At 35.1% G+C, this 27,144-nt stretch overlaps 1 protein-coding gene across 1 annotated transcript in view; it reads right to left on the reverse strand.

Moving 5' to 3' along the window:
* LOC122024765 (fatty acid amide hydrolase-like) overlaps positions 1-27,144 on the reverse strand; it is a 45,462-nt gene that overhangs the window by 12,468 nt on the left and 5,850 nt on the right. Inside the window, exons 10-18 of the mRNA XM_042583459.1 lie at positions 24,178-24,249; positions 23,961-24,012; positions 15,800-15,880; positions 15,634-15,717; positions 15,266-15,369; positions 14,383-14,475; positions 10,876-10,944; positions 4,509-4,573; positions 1,786-1,847 (exon numbers count right to left, since the gene is read on the reverse strand). Coding sequence (XP_042439393.1) covers positions 1,786-1,847; positions 4,509-4,573; positions 10,876-10,944; positions 14,383-14,475; positions 15,266-15,369; positions 15,634-15,717; positions 15,800-15,880; positions 23,961-24,012; positions 24,178-24,249 — 682 coding nt within the window. The remainder of the gene's footprint in view (positions 1-1,785; positions 1,848-4,508; positions 4,574-10,875; positions 10,945-14,382; positions 14,476-15,265; positions 15,370-15,633; positions 15,718-15,799; positions 15,881-23,960; positions 24,013-24,177; positions 24,250-27,144) is intronic.

The following is a 27,144-nucleotide window of genomic DNA, read 5'->3' on the forward strand; positions in this document are numbered from 1 at the left end:
TGCTTGGTTAGTCGAGAAAGAGTAAGCTTAGGAGTAGGGAAAAGGAAGTGGCACATGTTTTATGGAAGAAAATAAGTTCTTTTTATGACAATATAATGTTGTTTTATCAATCATATGTCATCCTCCACCTCGATAGTCAATTTTCCTTAACTATTTTCTTTCCACAAGATGTTGCATATTCTCTTCCACCATGGGTCTTTGGATGCACTTGTTTTATTCACCTAGTGTTCCATTAAGTGTATTTTTCATAATTATTGCAGTCTCTCAAAAAGATATCATTGTTATTCTCCTGAGTCATATCATCTCTTTACTTCTAGTGATGTGACCTTTTTTGAACCCACTCTTTCTTTCCCTCTACATTATTTCTTTGAGTCAATGCAGGAAGCCGTTGTTGTTCCTACTCTATTGTTCTTTCCAACTCCAACATTGAACCTCCCCTCACCCTTTATTGTTGTTGACACGTCATTTCAGGAATCTACCTTATGGGTCTACAGTTAATGACCTCATAGTGAAGACACACCAGATACTCTCCGAGACTTTCATTCTCTGGTTAGTTGTTGTCCAAGATCCCTTAATCCACTTCCCATCCTCTTTCACATTTTATATCTTATGCGTCTCTATCATTTAATACTGTCTTCTTTATCCTCATGATCAATTCTTATGAATGCCTTAGAGACACTTTAGAATCTATCATCATGACAAGTAATGATCAATAGCATGAATGCTCTCCACTCTAATAGCACTTGGGAGTTCTATTCCTTCAGGGAAGTCTACTTTGTGGTTGCAAATGGGTCTTCTGGATTAAATATTCATCGGGTGGTATCGTTGATTTCTTCACAACTTGTCTAGTACCTAATGGCTACACTCATATTCATAGCATTGACTATGTTCATATATATTCCCTAGGGGATAAGATTACTTTTGTCCATCTCATCCCTAGTTGGTAACTTCGACTAGCCCCTTCATTAGTTCAACATTAAGAATGTCTTTCCTTCATAATAATCTTTCTAAGAAAGTTCATATAGAATAACCTTCAGGATTTGTTGTTCTAAAGGAGATTGATCTTTTGTGTAAGTTGAAGAACTAAAATGACGTACCAACTAAAGCAATCTCTGAGAGCTTAGTTTGGAAAATTCAACTTAGCCCTTCTACATTATGACAAGACTAGGAGTATTGTAGATCTTTTGGTGTTCTACTTTATTTCACAACGAGGAAGATGATGATGTATTCTTTTGATTGTCTATGTGGACATTATTATCATCGTTGGTGATGACTCCATTAAAATCACAAAATTAAAAGATTGCCTCCACCAAGACTTCCAAACTTAAGACTTAAGTGACCTTCCTTGGTATTATAACCTCTAGGAATGCTCAAGAAGGTTAACATGCTAAGCACCAAACCGATAGATACTAATGTATGGCATGACCATTGTGTAGCCGCTATAAGGATCCTACAATACACAAAGAGTGCTCCAAGGTATTTTTATTTCATAATTACAGATCTTCATATCAAAGGGATGTTCTCCTACAAATAGGCGATCTACATTTGACTATTGCATCTGCTTAGGATAATCATTAGCATCATACTTTAAAATCAAATATTTTATTTATTAAAAAAATTAATGTATTTTTTATGTCATGTATTGATTGGATGCAACTCCAATAGTAATTGACTTCATTGTTAATTTCAAAGGTTGATCAAACTAAGTGTAAGGAGAAACTTCATGATCGAGATAATAAAAAAAGTTTTAAAAAAATTTAAAAAAAAAAGACCATGTTGACTTACTGGCACTGATATAGCTGGGAGCCCAAGGAGATTTCCTGCTATTACAAACTGCATGAGATATGCTGCAGAACAAAATGAGTCATGATATCAACCATTTAATAGCATATTGAATTGAAATCAATTTTTAAACTTTTTATTCTGCAAAACATAAAATTAAATAAAACTCAAGCTTCTCCTTGTTTTCTTTGTTTCTTTTTTTGGTTAAGTAAAATTTATAGAATGAAGTACAAAACCCGTCTTTAGGAGTTTCTCATGTCTGATGAAGCAAAGAAAACACCTAGGACCAGCATACATGAATTTACACACACTTGAAGATCCTTTCAATGTCCAATTGTCCCTCACCAAATAAACTTCTATTTCAATCCTTCCATACAAAATGAATCATAGATGACAAGACAAGATGACGGGCTGTGTCAGCATTCGGCTCCCCAGTAATGCTTTCCGATCCGTTGGTAGGTGGAGCTAATCTCTGATCCTCCTCCATAATTCTACAAATGGAGACACCCAAAGAATAGGTGCTCTGTATCTTTAATATGGCCCACAGAAAGTGCACTATTGATCTTCTAAGTAATTTTTTCTGTCTCTGGTGAGGAGACGCCTCTGTGCCAACATCCAGAAGGTCGCATAACTCGGCTGTAAGTAAGTCTTTCACACTATTTGAGCCCATGGCCTCTTAGAATTAGAATGTCTAAAAAATTATATGCTCGTGTGCTTCCCCTCCATCCTGATCAAACCAATCTACCATTGTCCAGCCTCCGAACCTAGCAGCCAATAATATAAGATTCTGCATTTATATAGTAACTTGTTTTCTTGTTTCTTGTTTATGTTGTTTAGTGGATCAAAAACAATCTAATCTTTAACTTAAGTTGAACTAGAAAGGAGTCACTTATAGCTCCATTATGATATTACAAATTAGAGATGCCAAGCAAAGCATTTTGGCTGTTAGTCATTGGTTAGAATTTTGAGCAGAGCAAGCCAATCTAAAGTTCTTAGCATTGGAATATAAAGAATGTGTGGAGTAAATATTTCATAGTATAATCGGACAGTTAATCGTCTAGAAAAGTCACAAATGAGTAGCTAAAAGTTCGTCATTGTTGGTTATTTAGCAGATACTGAGAGGACACATGTTCTACCTTTTTCTTTTTTAAAGAAATAAAAAAGAAAGACTTGTGCATTAGCTATATAATATGGAGTGGGCATTGGAATTCTGACGTGACCAATCATTATATCCATGTATTGGAATTGTAGAATTTTGAAAAAGTAGAAATAATCATTCTTAATGAGAGAAGCATTATGTGTGTATATATATAATCATAATAAAATCAAAAAAATATAAGTATTAATGTGGAATTAAACAACTAATAATTTATTGATACAATTGCTCTAAGACTTCTCTTCTAAGTTAGTGCATAGATATTATCTATGTCTAACTTGTTGCATAAACTAGAAACTATAATAAACAAAAAAGGATACCACTCACATAAACTAAAAAGAACTTAGTCAGCGGAGCAAAGACTTGATAATTCCTACGAGCTTAAATGCACGACCAACGATGCCTTTGGTCTCAAATCAACATATCGACAAAGAGAAACAATAAAGAAAGGAAGGATGAAGTGAAACAAGAGAGGGAAAAAAAGAATCACATTAACTAATGCTTAAACGGGCTTCTTGAAATAATTGTTACACCAACACAATAAATTGATGGAAAAGAAAAGCATTGAGGCTCTTAGAGAGGGAGGGATGGATGGATGGATGGATCGAATATAATGCAGCTTGACCATTTGCATGACTTAGTCACATGAGAACAGTGCATTCTCCGTATCAAGGTGCTTACGCAAAGAAGATGTTTGCACACTCACACGATGCTCATGTGAGGAAGGAGCTGTAAAAAGGAGGTTTCTCTATGTTTTGAGCGGCTAGATTTGATCATGAATAGTAACATCAAATCACTAGCAACCAAACTAATCATATAAAGGAGTTATGTGTGAAGGAGATTGAACTCTCGCCAAGAGCAATCTTGCATGTCTCCATCAACATGATTCCTTCACTCCTCTACTCAGTCTCACGATGTAACGAGGCAATGGCTTCATATCAGGAAGAGCACTGCGTGCACAAAGGAGGGCTTATACGAGATGGTGTTTAGGTGTCATAAGCGAGCACCATGCATGTTCGACAACAAAAACAATAGCCTGGCATAGACAAGAGATATAGGAGAAGGATAAAGGATTGAAGGAGGAGGAGGCCGACCTTCCATCAGAGGAATATCTCTTTGAAAACCTAATCCTAAAAAGAGCATTTGATGAAAAGCAAAATAATATATTGCCTCTTTATGAAATAGTCTATAATATGGGCATATATACTCAGAAAAAAAGACCTTAAACTTAATTGTAACAATGTGGGGCTACCTCTAACAAGAACCATAATAATAATAATAATAATAAAAGCAAGTATAATGAATTTATCAATTGTCCATTATAAAGTAGCTTTTTAAAATAAAAACCTTTTAGTTATACTTACCTATTCTCTTTTTATCCTTTTTCATAGATTTCTCTCATCTCACAACTTAACCTCTCCTTCCCTAATCCTCCCCCACCCCCATAGTCTCACATTGTATTCTCTCTCTCCCTACTCTTGTTACATAAAATAGGTAAATTTATCAGTTATTGAACAAAGGAAAGAGGCATTGCATTTATTAAAGCAACTATAAGAAACTTTCAGCTTACCTTGAACCTCATAATCTGACTCCCCAAGTTTGAGAGAACTGGGTGCTATCACTGGACTTGTAATACTATTACAATGAGAAAATTGATTAGGTGCAGAAAAGAATGTCTTATGTGAGGTCAAATAAAAAGTTTGCTTAATGTGTGGTAAATACAAATTATTTGACTATATTAATTGTTTGCTAGGATCTCATTCATTAGGCAGTTCCACAACTATCACAGTCATCCATATAGATATACTTGTATAATTTAGAATCTCAATTCATGATACATAAAATATTCTGGCACATCAACAAAATAATTTTCAAACAAAAACAGATGTGATTGCTCTAAGGTTACTACTAACTCACCCCCACAAGCTTGTTAACTTTGGTACCTCACCAAATTCCTTATAGATTACAAATTGCACAACCAAATATGATATTAGCTTCAATAGCATCATGCATGGAAATGTTAAAATGTGATGTTTGTTACTGCCATAAAGTTGGTTTGAAGAAAGCAAGCAAATGATTAAATAGACAAACAACAAACATTCTCACAAATGAGGTTGTGGAGTTCACAAAAAGGTTCACTTTGTAGGCTTCCCTCTTACAGTTTAGAAATCTGCATTACTTGGATCCTGAATCTATGGTTTTACAATTTTCTTTACGATCTATAATGCAACAAATAAAGAATCTACTCTTGCAACAAATCCTAAATTTCTTACAATTTTCTTTGCAATTTTTATTGTACTGGTTCATGAACCTTTTCTTGCACCAGATCCCAATTGTTCATAAATCAAGAAATGGGCGTGCCAAGTTTTCTACGAAGTACTAAAGGAGAGATAAAAATTGGATGGAGAAGACGAGTGTGAGTCAAAGAGAAAATAAAATAGTCAAATAGCAGAGAAACAAGACAATGTGAGGCAAGACAAGTTAAAGGAATGAAATTAGACTTTGATACCACTTGACATAGCATAAGCACAATCTTTGTGCTCCTGCTAATAATTTAGCAGGACTTGACAGTGCAAGGATAAATCCATGTGACTTGGCCAGTATTCTCAAGGAATTGCATGCTCGACACTCAAACTCAAGAGAGAAAAGTTAATTTCCAAAGTAGAATTATTCATTATTGATTGAATGATAAAAAAAATAAAAAAGGACCTCTTTTATTAGTCTCATAAAACTCAAGCTGAACTTTGCAAGGAACCATAAAAGCAAGATTTCTAAAATTATTCTGAAGAAGAAATAAAATGGGATTGGAAAAATAGAGTATGATCTGATTTATTCTATGGGACCAATTTATTTTAAGAGGGGTTTATTTTATTGCATCAACAGTATTCTTCCAACTTAGAAAATTAGGAGAAAAAAGGGCAATAATTGAAGATTAATGTATATTGTCGAAAATAGATAGAACTATTTTATCCAAAAATGGCAAGCAAATCGGATGATTTGCATATGTAGCTAAAGTAGCAAGGCTAAGTCCATTCCATTTCAAAGGATCTTTTTATAATGTATATGGAAATAAGCCCCCATTTCAATGAAGTAGGTTTGTTTCAAACCCAAAGATCTTGGCAACAACTTTTAAGGTCTTTACCAACTTGTTAAGTATAACAGACCTCGATCTACTCCCCTGACTTCAATGTCTCCTCATGCTCATTAGAACTTAAAGGCACAAGTGACTCTAATACAATATTGAAATGAAATGAAGTCCACGCTATCCTAAAATAACTATCCACTTGAGATACATTCTCATTATAAACACGCCATGTACCACCAGATATCCATGTGCGATTATGGGCGTGGAGCACCTCAACTTTAACACTTCCCATAAGGACAATTTGTTGGTGCAATCATGTCTCTATATGGTTAGAATATATCATACATATCGATGAGGTGTATCAAGTGTGTAGGCTCCTTGACACAAGTATTGTAGTCGCAATAGAGGAAATCCTGGCATATCAAAGGTTATTGGATGCTTGGAAAACGGATGACCTGACAAGTCAAGGGTAATTGAATGCTTAGTAAAAGAGAAAGACCAGAAAGGAAGGCTTCTTGATGTACGAAATGCTGGAGAAGATGCTCTTGTAAGAGCATTTGTAAAAAAAAAGGGTTTATTGCAGGCTAGATTAAGCATGGACTAAACCTATGAATTGCTTTAGTTAGTGACACAGTCAATTGAATGTGTTTTTCAATTGGCTAATGCTTGAGTCCACTGGTCAATCGACTTAGGATAAATAAAAAGGGAATAAAATATTTTTGTTTACTTGTGTTTTATAAGTCAGTGGAAGGGGAGCCTTGGTGCAACGGTAAAGTTGTTGCTTTGTGACCAAAAGATCACATATTCGAATCATGGAAACAGCCTCTTGCAAAAAGCAAGGTAAGGCTGCGTACAATGGATCCTTCTCCGAGACCCCGTATAGCGGGAGCTTCGTGCACTGGGCTGCCCTTTATCTGTTTTATAAGTCAGTTGATCGTTTGTACAGTGGCAATCTACTAATGTTATTTTCAGTTGACTCAAGAAATAGTGTTCTTATTACAATGGAACATATTTCTGACACAGTTGATGATCTCAAAGCTCCTACAGGAATAGTGGACTGATGAAGATTGAGTCAAATGATAGAGCAGCTACGTGGTTAACCTTACAACGGCAGCATTCTATAAGTTTTTGACAAGATTGCATGACAAAGAATAGTCAACTAAAAGCATACAGTCAACTAAATCAATGCAAAGCAAATATTATGAAATCTAAATGAAGACTTAATCAAGGCCAATAAATAGAGGTTAAGAGACTATGAATCTGCTATTTTCTCAAGCTTCCACTCTATTTCTCTTGCCCTAAGTGTCACTTTTCTCTAGTGCCAAAAGTTTCATTTGTAACAAGAGATCTTGAAAAAGGTTTCTCCACCTCCGGATGATATCCGAAAAAAGAGAGCTAAAAGTATTTCGTGGAGTGACTCACCGAAGGGTCATAAGTGGAGTAGGAGTCGGGGTTCCAAACCATATAAATACACTTGTTTACATTATCTTCTTTACTTGTGTTTTGATTCATGTCCTGTTTCTCTATTGTCGGGCACACTAACCTTTTATAGAAGTTAAACGATTAGTTATTCATCCCCAGCCTTTAATTCAATCCTACACAATTGACTTAGACTAATTTTGAGATCATGTTGAAGAGGGGTATGTTGCATTAGATTCCAAATGAACTAGCAATTTTTTATAGTGAGACTCCCTCAATATAAGCATAAAGAACCGTCATACTTATCTACATGGGATATTACCATGGAGGACCCTAGCTTCAATATGCCTTCTTTTTGCTGTCGTGATTCACCCTTTTATCCCTATCATGGTTGGGAAGTATAAATCTTTGGTACCATTTTAAAAGAGGCATGGAAATTATTCTATTCTGAAATGGCTGTGTTTGAACTTTGACTGATTTTTTAAAATATTTTTTTATTCAAAATAAACTACAGTGAGACCATGAAGTATATATCAGGAAAATCAAGTAATTAAACCTATTTCTTTTAATTTAATGTCATCTGATGCCAAACATAGAAAACTTGATTTCATAAGGAAGATGGTGCAACTCCCAAAGATTCTTAATACTTGCAGCAGTTATCTTATCTACTTACCATACTTTTGGAGGCCTCGAAATGATGAATATTTATGGCAAGTATAAACTACATGGTATATGTTGTCCAACTTGAATAGATTATTTTAAATGTGCTGTATTTAGAAAATTGATTGAAGTACATAGGAGGCAAGGTACATAGGAAGCAGCTGATGATCCACAATGTTCTTTTTAGTCTCACACCTCATTGTTTGATTATGAGGTGGGTTCATAGAATGGATTTGCTTAGTGTTCCATATGCTAACTACTTGATGGAGAAAGCTACAGATTTGAATTTTATTTTGTTTTGTAACCGAGTGTGTAATATTTATGAATTTGATTGTTTTTAAAAATATATATATATTATATTTCTTCAATTATTAAGAATATCATATTTATCTTGAAAGTGAAACACCTCAACACAAGGAATGAATAATGGTCAAAAGGCACACTTTCTTGCCTGATTGCCCCTCTTTACGTAGCCAGTCCAACAATGATATAGCAATACATTGACCTAAGTTAATTGGATGTTTAGCAAATCACTGCATTGTGTTTCTTGGACCCTAAGGATAAGATTATTTGGCAAATTATTGCATTGTGTTTCCTAGACCCTAGGGAGTTATAAGATGTTTCAAGATTTGTTCATCTTCCATACCTAATCAGATTTGCATCATATAGCAATTCAAAACTTTTACATGCTGTAGAGTTTTGGCCAAAATTGTTATACGTAACAATTAAATTTAAATACCTAAAATGTTTAAAGATTCTTTTCCTTCTTGAAATTTCATACTAGTGTCGAGCATTTTGCGTGCCAATTGACGGGCGGAATGGTAAATTCCACCCGTGCCAACCAACATGGCTTGCACTTGAAACATTGGGATCAACAATTTTTTTTCCAATTTCATTCACTCAAGGTACATTTCTTCACAACATGAAAAAGTATGGGATAGAAAAATGAAAACCTATCTTTGATTTATATTCACTTTTTTTTTTACTTTTTCATTTTTGAGAGAAAACAAACTCTTAAAGACTTAGTCTAAACATCTTTTTTTTATCTTCACTAGAATCTATAGTCCTCATTCTAATGGTGATAAGAAGGATTTTTAACTTCAAGATACCAGTCATATACTATAAGATTTCTAAGAGCACATTTCGAAATCCAACACTAACTCATTCATGCTATTTAATCCTTCCATCACAAGCCTTTAGAATTTTTAATCTCACCTTTCACTGATTCATGATGCTCTTCTGGGTCTTGGAAATTAAAAAGCCCATGGCCAGACAGCTTCAACAAAGAATTCTTATTGGCTTCTAGGATCTCATCAAGGTAGGTAAATCTCTTTCAAGAATTCTATGCTAGAAATTCTTTGCGTGGGAGCATCAACTATTTCTATCACCTGGGTAAAGGGAGCTTCAAAGATAACTATCAGTCAATTGCCCTTAAAAACTGATTGGTCAAGTTGATCTCTGAAGTGTTGGCGGTTAGGCTCCAGTATTATATTTCCAACTTAATAAGTGAGCTTCAGTATGCCTTTGTAAAGAATAGGATTGCTAAAGATTACCATATGTGTGCCTCTGAAGACATCAAATAGTGTGAAGCAATAGAAGTTGTGGTGCTCAAACTTGTCTATGGCAAGCCTTTTGAAAGGAGTTGTGATGGGATGTTCTTGCATATGTTCTCTACATTAGGGGCTTCCCTCAGCTGTGAATCATGAGCTTAGTTTCCAGTGCTCAAGGAGTTGTTATTGTGAATGGCCAAGTGGGGTAGTGGTTCAAATGTAGAAAGGAACTATGGCATGGCAACCCTTTATCCCCCATCTCTTCATTATTTCGATTGATGCCTCGTGCTATATTCTAGCTCAAGCTCAATCCAGAGGGCTTATTGAGGGGTTGGCTAGAGAGTACTATTCCCTGAGTTTGATGTTCTACAATATGCAAATAACACCCTACTTTGTTTGAGAGCTAAATATGAGTTTATACTGAATTTGAGGATCATTATTGGTGCCTTGTATTAATGGGTCTAAAGATTAACCTATCTAAGACTCTCCAGTATGTGTTTATCAGTTCAAGGATCGAGAACCACTTCTCTCTGGTATATTAAAATGTTCCCTTGTAGAGCTTCCTTTTCATTGCTTGGGTTTTCAACTTGGCGTTGGCCAACCAAATAGATCTTATTGGGAGAAGTTGATTTCTCAAATCATAGACAGGTTACATCCTTGATAGCGAGCATGGCTTTCAACAGGTTCACCAGTCAACAGCGTCCTAACTTTTCTCATGTGTATACCCTTGCTTTGTATACCATTTACCAGAGATTTAAGTACGACAAGCTGAAACGTCCCCCAGGAGCAAAAGGAGGACCCTCTGCACATTGGTGCAAGAATGACTCCACACCGCCTAATGTCGTAGATGCTCCATCATCCTCCAGGCCGATCCAATTGATTCCTTGCAAATTTGGGTGAATATTCTCTTGTTGTCAAGAGTTAGAGTTTTCATTAAAATTCAGGTCAAAACTACATGCTGGAATTGAACAACTCACTCTGCAGCACTGATTAGATCCTTTTCTGCTGAGATATTTAAAGGCTTGAGCTATCATCGTAGTTCAAATAGACTTCTGTAGGGTGCTCTACTTATTTGTGTGTGTGTGTGTGTGTGTGACTCAAATCTTTTTTCAAAAGAGGTTCATTCAAATCTTTTTTCAAAAGAAAAATCATTAGAAGTTGTGCATAGGAAAAATAAGTTCAAGATAAACATAGGAAGTTCAACAGAAACTAAAGAATAATACCCCGTTGTAGGAGTCACTATTATGTCAACTTTCTTGAAAGCCTCCAAGAAATAGTGCATGCTCCTTCTCCTGCATTTGTCAAATCAACAAAGTAACATGTACTAATGTAGCAGATTAATCATCTATTAAGAAAATTATATTTCTATTAAACGAAAGACAAAATCCAGGGTTTAACTTGGTACTGGGTTGTATCAAATCGGTCGATCAGGAAATAAAAACTTCCTAGACAAAATAGAAAAGGGAAAATACATTAATATATCTTTTAATATTAAAATAATATATATTTCTCATATGATACAATACAGTTCTCATACAGTGTTGTAGCAATATATATGGTAATTAATATTACCAAGAACCAATAGAAGATTTACGTTTACATATTTATAAAAATAGCAATAATTGTTGGATAATATACATTGTCAAATATTTCATTACATGCAATATAAGCTTTAGTTAACAATGATAATTAATTTTTAACATTCGTATGGTCAGTTGTGCACTAAATTTCATACCCATACTGGATTGTTTAATGTGCTGTACTCAGACCTCCTCTGTCTTTTTCTTTAAAAAGATTATTTTCCAGAAATTGAAATTGAGAGCTGTTATGGTTATTAAACTTTTCTAGTTTCTGAAACAACTTCTAAGCTTTTTCTTACTAAAACAACAGTAATTTGTTATTTATTGATAGTGGTTATGTTTCACTGGAATATCTGTTTCTTTCGTTCGAAAAAAACATGTTTAAGTACATTTAGCTTTTCCACAAGTATTTTGTGATTAACAGTTTATATGTATGTAGTTTAGGTACGTACCAATGAGCATTGTCTTTTCTACTTTCTCATCATGCATGTTAGGATATTCTTGTAATTGGTTTTCAGGAAGAAATAAATTTTAGCATCTCTAATTTAGTCTACATGGAAGAACATTGTTAGATACTAAATTTTTATTGAATTTAACTTTTTTATATTTTCAATTTTTTTTAATGACTATTTCAGTTGAGCTAATGTGACAAATTAAGTTTTATGAGTCAAGTAGATGATTAAGATCCATGGGTTGAAACTAGGATCAATTTGGGTTTTTCTTGGGTATCAAACCAAATTTCTATAGAGGGGTAGTCTAGTTTAATCATGTTGGAATGAATTAGGGAAATCGTTGAGTTAGTGATTATATAATCTCTCTCGTTGCATAAGTCCTCACCTAACAACTACACCACCTCTCCTCCTAATCTCTTCTCTCCTCTCTCTTGCTTTTCGTTGCCATTGCCACCACATCTCCAGAGCCACGGGTGTGCCACCAATCACCTCCTTCCTCTTATCGGTTGCTCACCCACTCCCTCCTAATCCCCTTCTTCCTCCTTTTCATTTTGTCGTGTCGTTACCTAAAGCTAGACCTCTTCCCTTCTGCTCTAGCACTATAGCCCACTAACCATGTCATCGATAGTTGAGTCAAAGAGGGATGACCGGCTACCTCTCCCCCTCCCATTCCATCCTCTTTTTCTCTCCTCCCTTTCCCTATGTCATAGCTCATCACCGATCGTTGAAAGCCCAAAGCCAAGAGGAACCACCAACCTTCCTTTGTCCCTCAATCACTCCCTCTTCCTATGCCTCTTCGAAGCAAACACTACCATAGCTGGCCTCCACCTTTAATCTCCTTTCTTTTAACCTCCTCCTTTAATCTTCCTTCTTTTCAGTTGTTTGTACAACACTATCAATATCTTGTATCAATGGGAGAAATTTTTAACTTGCATCCAACTGAGTCTCACCTTGCACGTCGACGAAATTAGAGGTATGAGTTCAGTAAGTTTTTATTTTTAGGGTTGTTGAATAATCATCTATTTTTAGAGATTAATAATTACTTGTTATTTAGGTGAAGTTCAACAAGATGGGCAAAGATCCCATTGAGGAGGTCGCGAAAGCATCTCACATCAATGTTCCAAGTCTTTCAACTTCCGCATAAATTTTCCTCCTTCACGTCCCAAATCTCCTCCATCCCAGCATGGGCGAAGCTTCTCCCACACAACCATGGTACTCACATAATGGTCTGACACCACATGGCCGTTGCCCTTGCACAAGCTTGCCTAACCTCCACTGCACTCACACGAGCCATCGAACCACTCGTTACTCTTGTGCAAAAATCGTCAATGCCACACTCCTACCTCTGTGTACCCAAGGCTCTACCACCTTTTGGACACATGCATGGAGTGTCGTGCAAACTTTTGTGTACACCTCGATGTTGCCATCCAATTCTCATACGTGCTCCAACGTTGCAGCCAAACATATACACGCATAGAGTTCCACCTATCACTCACCCTTACTTTGAGTGTTTATAGTCACCACAAGGTAATCTCTCCTTTATTCTCCTCTTATTCCCCTTTCTCTCTCCTTCCCTATCTTACTCCCCTTCCTCCTTTTCTCTTCCTTCTCCTCCTAGTTGATTCCATCACTGTATCTCAGCACACTCCAATACAACACAAGACTATCTCATTCTAACCTTGAATTAGAACAAGATTTTAGACTATACCTTAAGTTAGCTCCATATTGAAAATTGAATAGTTAAATATAAATTTGGTATCATATTAGTTTGTATGCCCATGTAGGATTATAATAAGAGTTTATAAGTCCTATAATATTTTTTAAATATAAACCAAAGTAATATATTAGGTGAGGTTTAGGTTATCTCTTATATCACTTCCCATCAATACTTTTATTTGATGCACAACATTCATTTTCATATTGACAACGTATAATTAGTCAAAATTCCTATTATACTTTTTGCAACTTATTGCTCCATTTAAGTCAATTAACTTTTTAATTATACAAGCTCATGTTTTGAGGTAAACAAGCTAAGCTAAGTGGGAGGGGATTATAGGATTAAAACTCATTTCTATTAATCTAAACATGCTTTAAAATGTAAGTGTGCACAACACGATACTGACATATATCATTTCATTCGAAGAACAAACCTCCGACATTGAACCATACTATGAACCTTGATTAATTGACATTATTTGAGATACAAGCGTGTCGAAGATGTTCAACTCAACTTTGAGGATCAACGTGCGAAAAATCATCACCAATCCCCTCAATTCAACACTTTTTTCATTTTATAAGGGGTATTGTTTTAATTGTGGTTTGGCCGTTTGGGGCATTGTTTTATAAACAAGTTAGGCGCATAGAGTTCAACTAGTGACTTTGATATGTGAGAAATTTTTGCTTTTATCTTAATAGAGTGGCACCACCATCAGCTAGATATAGAATCTTGTCTCATGAGAAAAATAACAAATATTCTTAATCCCCCCCTTTTGTTTCAACTTAGATAATTTGAAGTGAATGAAATACCAAAATACACTAAAAGATTAGTTATGAGTTTGACTTCCACATCCAACTATAGCACCATAATGACAAAGCATCCATCTAGTACTCATCAATTGAAAACCCATGAAACATAACAGTGAAACAACCTACAGAATCTTAATATACTAAAAAACATAGTTTTCTATATATTGCTTACCTAAGTCGTTGGGCAGCAACATAGTCTGATGCAGAGAATGATCGAAAAAGGGCTAAACTAGTCCGAGTATCAAGCGTCAACAAAGAACCTTTGCTACAAGAGAAAAACAATATTCTCAGGACATAATAACCATCATCCATCTCTATGGAAATAACATTACTTGATTATTGGCAAACCTTTGAGTAGAGAACAGTTAGAAAGTGAGCCTCTCCACAATGGTAATCAATGAAGGAATGCAAATGTGATAAAGTAGAAAGATAGAGAGCTTTAAGATAGAGAATTTCTGAGAATATAGATGCAACTTGATCTTTTCCAAGGTTCAATTAAAGTAGTATGAGATAAAGAAATGTAAAAAAAATAAGAAGGAACAAAATGAATAGGAAAAGGGCAAAGACAATTACTGACCTTAAGATCTACAATCCTACAATGATCAGGAAAAAGGCAAATGCCAAGACAGAATAAACAGGTGAAACAAGACAATGGACCTTAGTAGACAAAAGTAAAACCAGTTGGTTATAATAAGAGAGAAGTCAGCAAGAGTAGCTATTGAGGAAATCAAGTAGTTAGATTGGAAATCGTGATAACTATTTGGCAATTTGCTTTAACATGTTGGCAAGAACATTTTTACAAGAATTAAGGCAAGTCTTTCCTTCAGAACATATTCAGCAAGTTTTAGTGAGAATCCAATTAAAGTTGTAACTTAAGTTCTTAAAAAACACATAAGATAAAAGAAGCTAACATGGAATGTGTCATCATGCCAAGAAAAATATGGAAATTAATTGGACTAAACAAAAAGGATTCTAGTGAGTAGACAACTTAAAGCAAAATTAAAGAATAATAGATAAAGTGAAAAAGAAAATGAAACTTAAACAGCAGAGCATACCCAGCTTCACAATGTGCATTTAATCCACAGAGTGATTCAGAACCAATCGAGACCAAATGGGCAGTCCGCATCTCTTCCATCTCAGGCAATATAATCTCTAGTATCTTGAAGCATAAAAATAAAATACTAAAATACAAGGATGACATGCATAAATACAGAGTTAGAACATAGACCGTCTCCTCCAGCTCAGGCAATATAATCTCTAGCATCTTGAAGCATAAAAAAGAAATACTGAATACAAGGATGAAATGCAAAAGTACAAAGTTAGAACATAGACTGCCTTTACATCTACCATGGAGCACAGACTTGAGCACCTTTCTAAACTACATATATTTCTCAAAAAATAAGCTTAAAACAACTGGGCTTACCTCGCATCCAAAGCTAGCTGCAAGATTATTAACAACATCTTCACATTTATTTGAGATTTCACTGTTAGAAACATCATGGAACCACTGAAAAAAAAGGAACATTTGTTTGCATATCTTGAAGGCAGACACATTCAATTTACAAGGGAATGTAGTCAATGTACAATACCTCCGTGTATTTCCCCAGTCTTATCGCTTGCAAGATATTTGAATTATCATCAGTAGATAACTTTGGTATACAGAGGGGAGACTACATGTGATATACAATATTAAGAAAGTAATAGTCAAGCCAAGACAAAGACTACTGAAAACCATATACAGAAAAATATTTTTATTTGGCAAATTAGAATTTTTAGAATGAAATACTCAGGAGTATTTGCTTAAGCATTTACAGATGCTAAACAAACAAATAGGATTAGGTTAAGTAAAAGCTGTCCCGCCAAGATCTCCCAAAATCAAACAATTGGCACTCTTAGAATCACAATTAGAAATAAAAAGTGATGATTGAATCATTGATGTTCAAATAAATAATCATGAAATGTGAACAATTGCTAGACAATTGAATTTGTTTAAGAGTTCATGCATGATCACTTCTTGTATCCAAATTAGTTCTCCTGGCAATGCCAAGTGTACCTAGTAATTGGTTACGTTAAAGAAAGTATTGTTTGAGTTGCTAGGCAGGCCTAGAGGAATTGTGAATAGTTTTTTTTTTAATTCCTCTAGTCCATGCTGCTTTCCAGATTTGATCAGTTGCAAATATCAAACAGCAGATATGTAATAAAAAAGATTAATTTCATTCATATAATTGTTCAATTGCATTAGTGAAAGTCTATACAATCTAATTGTCTAGAGGACACCTTCACTAACAAGTATTGAAGAAAATTATGTGATTGTAAGAGAATTATTACGTAGTATTTCAGCCATAATTCCTCAGGGAGAAACCAACAATCTCAACAATCATCTCCACTCATTCATTCATCTACCTATTGTGCAATTGCCAGCTTCATCTATTAATTTAAACTAGACCAAGGTGTTCCATAATTCATCCTAACATATTTGCAGCTACCAGATTCGTCAAAACCTCTTCCACTTCCAGGTCCAACCATAGTAAGAAGTTTGGGGAGCTCAAGATGTCATGCTGTTCACTACTTTTCCTTGGCCAAATCCAGCAACACCAATAGAGTTGCCTTGTGTATCCTTCTTCCTCCACAACAAGTATGTGCACAGCACCAATTTGTAATTTCTTCATCACCAATCACAACCTAGCCTTTGTGCAAAAACTCCTTAATAGTGACCAACAAGACCCTTGTAAAAAATCCATGTATGTGTATGCACCCTCTACACCATACCCCAGCAAGCTAAATCCGTTTTGCCCCCCTCCTAATAAAAGGGGCATCATTTCAAGGGATACTAAGTCCATGAGTTGAGGCATCCTCTACCTGCCTCTAAGCAAATGGATATCCAAATTTGTGCTCATCTCCCACCTGGAAACTGTCACACTAGGCCTCAAGGAAGTGTTATCTTATGTTGTTTTCTTGTTTAGTTCTTTTCCCTTCCTCATTTCCCAATAAAAGAGTACTTCTCACATGCCTATCACTCATTCCTTTAAGCCATACTATTCTTCACCAATCTCCGTGCCCTCATATACCGGAAGAATCAACACTTAGTACTTCTCTACTCTACTACCTATGCACTTGCATGTTCCCTTTTCTTTCAACGGTGAAGCACTTCTTATTGCATGCAACTTATAAATAGCATGTTGCACTTCATGGCTAGACCTTTTTAATAGTTAGTTTTCTCAAGAACTATATATTTTTCTCCAACATAGACATTTTGTTGTGCCTACTTTGTTCATCTAGTGTATCCTAAAAAGATAAGTTAGGATTAAATGGGTTCATCATACTTAATTGTGGCAAGCTGACATATGGATATGGGAGGCAGCCCACTTAGATTTCCTGCTGATCAAACGACTACTGCAGATATAGGATCTTATATTATCGGCTGCTAGATCCTAGAGGCTATTGGATAGAGGTTAGCATATTGGTTTAGTCGATTGGGAGGGGGCTCGGACATATGACTTCCTTAGGCATCCTAGTTAGACCCGACCCCGGGCCGGGTCTGGCCCGGACCCGGCCCGGGCCCGTAACCGGGTCAACGGGCCGGTTGCCCGTTGACCCGGTTCGCCGGGTCGAACCGGAACCGGCCCGGCAAGTTGCCGGGCCGGTAAATAGAGAGCTCATTTCATCATTTTCACACACATCTTCTCTACTCTTAATCTCATTTCGTATTCTCTACACGCTTTCGTTTTCAATTTTCAATTACAATGGAAGGAGGTCGCGGAGGTGCATCATCTCGAGCTCGGAAGGAAAATAAATAATGAATCCTGGGAGGAGGACCCCAACATTCAATCCACCGATGATGAGATCGAGCATCTTCGAATCCGACACCGAAACACAAGGAAGTACCGATGCAATTACTTAAGGTTCGGAAACTTCCTCCTCTAAAGTCTTCTATTTTTACTAAACATTTTGAGAAGGTCACTCTTCCGTCGGGAGAAATGCGTGCAAAATGTAAGCACTGCAATGCTTCCTACAAATTCCAAGCCGGACGACTATGGGTCGTTGAAACGACATGTAGAAACGAAGCACCCGACGGAATATGGACTCAATTATCAAGATTTTCTTCAACTAGCGGTACCGATTCCGGTTTATTTTTATATTCGGATAATAAATTAAGAGAATCATTAGCTAAATTTGTTTCCGTAGAACATCTTTCTTTTAGTTTTGGATCTAAATGCACATTTGAAGATTTTTGTAAAGAATCTCTTAATCCATGTGCTAAACGTGTTCCTAGGACTACACTTACTCGTACAATTAAAAAATTAGTAAAACAAGGAAAAAAGAATTTAATTGATGAATTTAGTAAATTAGATAATAAAGTTTCTTTATGTTCCGATATTTGGAGTGATGCAAACACATTCGTATATGGGTGTGACTTGTCATTGGATAGATAACTCTTGGAACCTCCAAAAAAGATTATTAGCTTATAGAGTTTTTGATGAATCACATAATGCTCATAATATGGCACAATTATTATGTTTAATTTTAGAAGAATATGGTTTAACTCATAAAATATTTTCAATATCATTAGATAATGCTAGTTCTAATACATATAGATGATCTAAAATTTGTTTGTCAACCTATTATTGGAGGTTTATTTTTTCATATTCGTCGTGTATGCCATGTTTTAAATTTATGTGTTCAAGATGGTTTAAAAATTTTAGAAAGTTATATTAAACTAATTAGAATTGCAATTTCTTATTTATGGTCTCATCCATCTATAATGAAACAATGGGGTAGGTTTTGTAAAATTAATGGAATGAGACCTAAAAAATTTCCACGTGATGTACCAACACGTTGGAATTCAACATACCAATTATTACAAGATTCATTTCAATATAAAGAATTATTATGTTCATTTTTTGCACAAAATACTAATACTAATATATATTTATTTTCACAACAATGGAATATTTGTAGTAGTATTTGTGAAATTTTAAAAGTATTTAATGATGCAACCGAACAACTTTCCGGTGTTTATTATCCCACTGCTCAATTAGTTTTAGAAAATTTTTCTAATATAGTATTAGTTTTAAATGAACATATTAATAATGAATCTTTATCTCCTTGCATCTTAGCTATGAAAACTAAATGGGAAAAATATTTTTATTTAATTCCTGAAATTTATTTAATTGCATTTGCTTTAGATCCTAGATTTAAATTAGAAGTTTTACAAGAAATGTTAACTTTATATTATGACGCTTTAATTCCAATTAAAGATTCTTCTTCCCCTGATCCAGTTAATATTATATATAATGTTAGAATTTATTTATATGATATTTATAATCAATATTATGCAAAATATGGAACACAAATTAATATTTCTGAAATTCAACAAACTACTAGTAGTAATTTAAAACTTACAAAAGCACAACTCTTATTAAAAGAACTGATAAAACGTCCACGAGGATCCTCAAGTTCCACACAGAAACTTGAGAATTATTTTACGACTTCTTTTGATTTTAATGAAGCAGATAGTAAAGTTCTCTCCGTGATCGCTAAAAAAGAATTTAGCTTGCTTAGTGTCAATAGTTGTTGTGGAGCAGACGTCCAGCAGTAACATATTAGATGAACGACGATCAACTTTGTCTCCTGACTCGTTAAAAGCCCAAACATTACTCGACGATTGGACGAGAGCCGAAGAAGAATCCAAGGAATGCAACTTTCAAATGATGAAGTTGAAGATTTTGATATCAAAGGAACAAATACGACAGAAAAATGAAAGTGAATGAAAATGTAACTTCATAAGATAAGATGGTCAAAATGTAAAAGAACTACGTGGGCTTTGATTCCCCTAAAGGGATACGTAGGCAACTTAAATAAGTGCAAGCCCTTTTTTCAATAAATTTTAATTTCTAATTTTTAATGTTTTGTTTAATTTTTAATTTTTAATTTTTTTTTAACATATTAATCTTGAACCGTGGCGAACCGTGACGAACCGTGAACCGAACCGTGAACCGGCGGTTCTGAACCGTGAACCGGCGGTTCCGAACCGTCGAACCGGCGGTTCCGAACCGTCGAACCGTCGGTTCCGAACCGTGGTCAGGTCTAATCCTAGTCCTAAGTCGTCATGGGCCTGAATAGTATGGATGACATACTTACTGCTGAGTCATGTGGTCATCTTCTGGATGTTGAAATAGAGGCATCTTCCCACTAGGGATAGATAGGATTACCTTGAGGATTGATAGTGTACTTTTTGTGGATGGGTGCTAGAGACATAGGAACATCTATTCTTTAGGTACCCCCTATTACTGGATTAGGGAGGAGGATTAAAGATTGGTTGCATATGACACCGGAGATGTCCACCTACCAGAGAGAGATGAGTCTTCGATAGACACTATCATGGGAGCGGGGTGTTGACAAAGACTCATCATCTAGGCTTGTCATATGTTATTTATTATGTATGGTCAGCTAGAAACTCTAGTTTCTTTGGTGAGGAGCAGTTAGACATTGAGAGGATTTTCAGGAATGTGCAACTTCATGAATACTAATCCTTAGGAGTTTATTCTGAACAGATATGGGTAACTCTTAAGGACTATCTATTGTACTCTTGGTTTATGTTATACAATTTTTTACTTATCTAAAAAATAAAAAGATAGGTTAGCACCATGTTCTAACAAATATCTTTCGTAGCTATTCTCATCTTTAGAAGGTCAATTGTTGCTATTCTCCCGAGTCACATTGCGAATTTATTATCTACTAACATAACCTTCTCTGAGTTACTCTACTTTTAGCTCTTTGGCCTTCCATTTGAATCAATGCACACACCTCCTCTATAAGTGTATAACCAAGGCATCAGTATAGTCCAACACTTTCCAGAGACTCAATGACTTCCCATTTTCTACCATCCCAGATCTTACCTCTAATGGCTTTTTACCAAAAGAAGCAGTCACATTTCTTTATTTACCCAAAAGAGCACCTTAGTTTTAAAACTACCAAAAAGAGCACCAAAAATAGTGTTATTCCCTTCCTACCCCTCCCGCCAACCTCCTAAATCTCCTCTCTCTCGCTATTTTCCAATGCATCCCCTCTCTCCAGGATTAAAAAGGGCTTGATATGTTCCCATATCTATCTGGCCCACGGTGGGCCTGATATTTTTCCACACAAGCCTACTCTGGGTCTGATGTGGTCCAATATCAGGCCCCCATATCAGGCCCGGCGTGGGCCTGATATTTTCGATATCAAGCCCGGCGTGGGCCTAATATTTTCCATATCAGGCCCGGCCTAGGCCTAATATTTTCTCATATCATGCATGTTGGGCTTGAAATTTGCCCATGCATTGAAAAATAGTGTGAGATTTAGGAGGTTGGCGGGAGGGGTAGAAAGGGAATAATACTGTTTTTGGTGTTTTTTTTTTGTAGTTTTGAAACTAGGGTGTTTCTTTTGGTAAATAAGGAAACGTGGCCACTCCTTTTGATAAAAAGTCGTACCTCTAATTTAGATGTCTCTATTGTTTTTAACAAAGGTACTAGATAGTGTTCTACTTCACATCCACTTTCTTAATCTATATTATATGTCGTTGTCACCCAAATATTTTGCTTCTTGCCCACTATAGCTTCATAAGCAATTCCTAGAAATGCCTTATAAGCCCTTTTGGGTTCCAGTTGGCAAGAGGTGATGATCAGAGAGATGGATTCTCTTTGCTTAAAAGTACTTTGTAGTTAATTCTTCTCTCTCAAAAGAAATCTACTGTGGGATACAAGTAGGTTATCATTATTAGATGCTCTCCAAGAGCAGTATACACATGGTGGTCTTCCTTAACCCCTCCTCTATTTATATTCAAACTCCTCCCCTACTCTCCATTCCCCTGATTTGATTCCTTCTGTTGCATCTTGTGTCATCCACAATCACACATGTTAGTTGTGACCACATGTGACCAACCATGAGAATAAATGTGTGGAACTAGCGGCATTTGGTGCCAACGTGTTTGGCGCCCATTTTGTATGTCGACCTCACAAAGAAAGGATCATTTTAAGTATGTTAAATGGCACAACTTGGTACCATAAACAATGGTTTTATAGGATCAATTCTAGATGGTATCACATGTGACTAGCCTTATCTCAATCGGTATCATGGGAACTACATCAACACAGGTGCCACGATGACATTTACTTGTGCCAATATACAATATTAGTTCATTTTGACCTGATATCGATTGGCACTTAAAACCATCCTCTAGTTACAATATAATATTTTCTTACAACTAAGCAATATAAATTTTCTTTGCCCTAGATTACCAAACTCATTACACATCCTCAGCAGTGGTATAAAAGACAAGAAGTATCAGGTTCATCAATGGGAATTCTAGTGTAAGTTCCATTTTCTCTTGCTGAGATTGAAATGGACAACATTCATTCATTCATTCACACTCAATATGCATTAAAATAGTTTTAAGTGTTAATTGATGACACAAGCAAGCATATCATTTCGATCACCAACCAACATCAATATTATACTAGCATTAGTAAATGGTTGTCGCCCATGTGAACGTGACTTCAATGAACTGACCAAAATTTTAAAAAAAAAAAATTGTTTTAATGAGTTATCCAGCTATAGCAAAGTGGGGGTGGGACTAGAGTTGCAAAAAGTGGAATGTCTTTATATTCAATACCTATACATGATCTAATTTTAATTATGTGAGTACAACTCCAACTCTCAGTGACTAATTAATATATATCTATAAACACATGGAGAGAAAAATTATAATACAAGATGTCTAAGAGCATTATCTAATATGGGTCTTAGAAAATTTAGAATTAAACTTAGTAGGAACTAGGAAGTTACAAAAACAATGTTCCCATTTGATGCACAAAACACATTTTGGTATCAAAAATTCATATCTATTAGTAAAAAGCTTTGTTGTATTTTTATAATGTATTTCACTAAAATTTTAATTCAATTGACTTTATGATTGGTATAACCTTATATTTGGAATTAATTAAACAGGTTAAGTGAAAGAGGATAAGCGAAAGAGTATTACGAAATAGAAACTCATGAGTTGATCTTGGAGCACTTTGAAGTGTGCTAAATGTGTTGTATTGGCAGGCACGGTTCGTAAATTATACCCTTTCTACCAAAGGCCGAAGCTCTAACACAAAGCAGAATACGTTACTTTTAAGCATGTGAACCATCAGTTTTCATGACAACATAAAAATTGATTAGTTTTCTTATTCACAATTGCCAAAAAGGATGTGTATATTAGATCAACCAAGATAGTTAGAACAAAAAAAACGAATTTCTCAATAGAAAATAAGTATTTGACATGAAAGGATCAAAATATTTTTGTCAATTATTGATACAAATAGCGTTGACCCCACCTAGTGGGATAAGGCTTAGTTGTTGTTGATTGATACAAATAGAGGTGGCTACCTTTTATAATGCACTTTGCAACGACTCAAAAATTATAGGAATCTCACTCTTATATCCAACAAAATCTCATATTCTTGTTCACAAACTAGGTACCATCAAGCATATTTTGACTATTTTACTATGCAACATGAAGCAATACCAAAGGCAAATAAGTAAGTCAATAGAGTATCAAATTTTAGTTTTGGTTATAATATAATATGACCAACAATAAATATTTAAGAATATGCAAAATTTTTGCAAAAGCTGAATTTTTATATGGAACTTCACACGGTTCTTTAGTACAGCAACAATCTGAGTAAACTGGATAAAGTTTAAATGTGGGCAATAGATACTTCTGCTTACTGGGTTAAAAACAATTCTATCAGATTCAGAGGTTCCTGCCATTGCTGCATAACTGAGCCAAAGGACTTTATTAGAATCCAATTAAACAGTTTAAGGAAAATATATATATAAAGAACTAATCTTAACCTAGGAAGGCAAGGAAAATACAAAGCAAATCCTATTTGAAAAAGACAATTTAAGTAGAAAAGTTACAGGTATTGTAAGAGAAGCTTCTTACATCAACATTGCATCCTCAACTGTGGAAGCAAGAGGAGAAACAACTTCAACAGTCCCACAATCACACAAGGCCCTACAAAAACATCATGTTTTCCAGAAAACCAAAAGTGTTATAATTGCATAATGAATATACGCACTATTCTTATACATGATCTTATAAGAGCTATCATTGAGTTTGTTGGTTGAAAAGGTATAGGTCTAATCCAACATAGGGAATTGTCATAAGGTTTTGTGTGCATGTTTGTGTGTGAAAGTTTATATTTTTCTAATATGCTCTATCAAATCTTAGGAAGCCACATAACTTTTTTTACTTCTGTTTAATTCTATTAAAGTTAATTGACAAACCACTTATCTCATAAGCTTGAGCTCAAGTTTTTAAGATTAGTTGTTGGGATAAATCATTAGTAATTCAACTTTCATATAGTTTCAGAGCAGGTCGGAGGTTCAAATTCCACTTTCTTTTAAAAAGTTATATAGTTAATGTGTTGGCTGGTCCGGGTCAATCAAGTCAAGCATCTTAACCACACATGAAGGTATGCTTTTAACAATATAGATTCATTGTGTAACCTCTATGCCACTTCATTTTCTCTTCACTAAAATATAAATCCTCACACAGCCTACAGATCACATTTCACAGTCAGTTGCCAACTCAAAAGTTCATCCACCTCCATCAAATGTTGTACTTTGGGTGATACAGTAGCTCAATCCTCCATTTTGGCTGCCAGACAAGTAATTTTGTCCATTCTTTTCTCTTGGTTTGAATCATGTAGTTTTGTTTTGGTTAGATTTGTTGGATAATTCAAGTTTTTTCATAAATAAAATTTATTCATTGTTATAAACTCTATTTGGAAAATTGAGTGTTGAGTTCGGCACTTTAATTAAAATAGCAACTAACAGTTATCAGAATCTTTCTAGTAAATGTTCTTTGAAAAGATAGCACTTTTGGAACTATAGAATTCACTTTTCATCGTGGCATCATTGTCCTAATAACAAATTGGTGAATGCAGATTAATAGAACTCACTCCCCAAATATAGGTGGTTTTTTAAAAAAGCGTGAAAAACAGTTACTTGGAGATAAACAAAGATCCAATATCAAGTTTTTCATATTAGAATTTTGGGGCATAATTGTAATTATAAATGTCTAATGTCATCAATTAAATAAGTCATAATTTAATGTGATCAAATTTATGATTAAGGAATATGACTTAAGGGTTTAATTGTTATGAATATATTAATATGGATACCATGTGCAATTTTTAATTTGTTGAGGGGCAAAATTATAAATAGGCAAACTTATACTGCTTCTATAAATAAGGGTTGTGGTCTTAATTTGCAAATATAACTTTTATTTTGTTTCCCATCGACAAAACTCTTTGGATTTCTAAGGAAAAACTGTAAATTGAAGATCTTGCCCAAAATCGACTGCATACTATGGATTCTGGTTGCTTCTATAATTTTGTCGATCTAGTTTATAATTTCTTAAGAATTGAATAGAATTCATAAGTTTTGTGTTGAATTTTCAACTCATTTTGCTATCATTTCAGATTTGCAAGCATTTTCAATTGTGAATCCAGAGGTATATCAAATATAAAGCTGTTTATTTGTGACTAAACCCACTAGACCCAAGCATTTTGCAACTGCGTTGTCTGAAGGTAGTTCTTTGACCATACATATTCACACATTAGTTTGGAGTTCATTTGGTTATATCAGCAAAATGCAGTGGTGCATTATGGATTCTCCAATTGGGGTGGGTTGCATGCTTAGTTCCCAGAACTCACTGAAAAGACAGATATCAGCTTTTACCGGAGCAAGGGTGTTAAGTATTGATTTTTATAAAAAATTTGTTAAACCCTGAATCGACAAAAATCAGACTAATCAAATCGTTGAACACGAAATGAGGACGTTTGAGTTAAAGTCAAATTGGTTTTGGATTGAATCCAGCAGATATGTGCGGAGACAAGAATTTCATGGGAATTTTAAAAGGTTAACTTGGTTTGGTCAATTTAAAATAAAATAGGAAATTTTCAAGGAAATGTTTCTTCTCTCTCTTTCTTCTTTTCTCTCCTCCCATATCTTTCTCCTACGCATGTGAACCCACCCTCATTGCCTGTTCTCTTCCTTGCCAAGCGCGCACACAATCCCTGCAAGCATCCGCCGACTCTTCTCTATTTATCCCCTTTGTCTCTGCACAACAGCCCAAAGAACAGCAGCAACCCTTTCCCCTCTTCTTTCTCTCCAACCCTCCAACAGCAGCAGCCCTAGTTGCTGCCCTCTCCCAGCACACAAATAACGTCATCTAACATATGGAATAAAAGTCCCCTCACCAGTTGAATACATAATAAACACTAACCGCAAACAACAAGATACTACCACAACATGTGGGTAGTTAGATACTCTAGGCCGCAGGCGACAACACGCAACCATGTGGGTGGTCTAGTATTCTAGTATAAAGTTAGGCTCAGAGTTTTCACTGTTAGTATTCTATTTTCTCCATTTAATATCCTTATGATGTTTAATTCATTATACCACATTTGTTAAATTCTAAATTCACATATTATCGGTTAGTCTGAACAACCAACCCAAGTCATATTGTAATATGAAACATGTTAATCATTTAGGTATCATCATAAGGTCTACATGTAAAAGTTATATAATATGAAGCTACAAGTAGCAAAATCTAGGATATCAACTAACATGAACGGTCGAGCAATATAAAGACAGGCATCAACGGAAGACTAATTCATAACATCTATTTTAATTTTTAAAACAACCCTTTCTCATATAAAACCCAGATATGAACATGCAGTAGCATCAGTTATTAACCCTCAGGTGGTTTAAATATTTTTAAATTAATTTCACTTTTTAAATATCAATTTTAATCCCCTTTTTAAAAAGGGTTGTACAAGCATATATAATCTAATTTATCTATTTATTCATGCACACGGAAATTACAATCCCTTCATGCGTT

Source organism: Zingiber officinale, chromosome 9B (genome assembly GCF_018446385.1).
Source record: "Zingiber officinale cultivar Zhangliang chromosome 9B, Zo_v1.1, whole genome shotgun sequence".
Taxonomy (NCBI): Eukaryota; Viridiplantae; Streptophyta; class Magnoliopsida; order Zingiberales; family Zingiberaceae; genus Zingiber; species Zingiber officinale.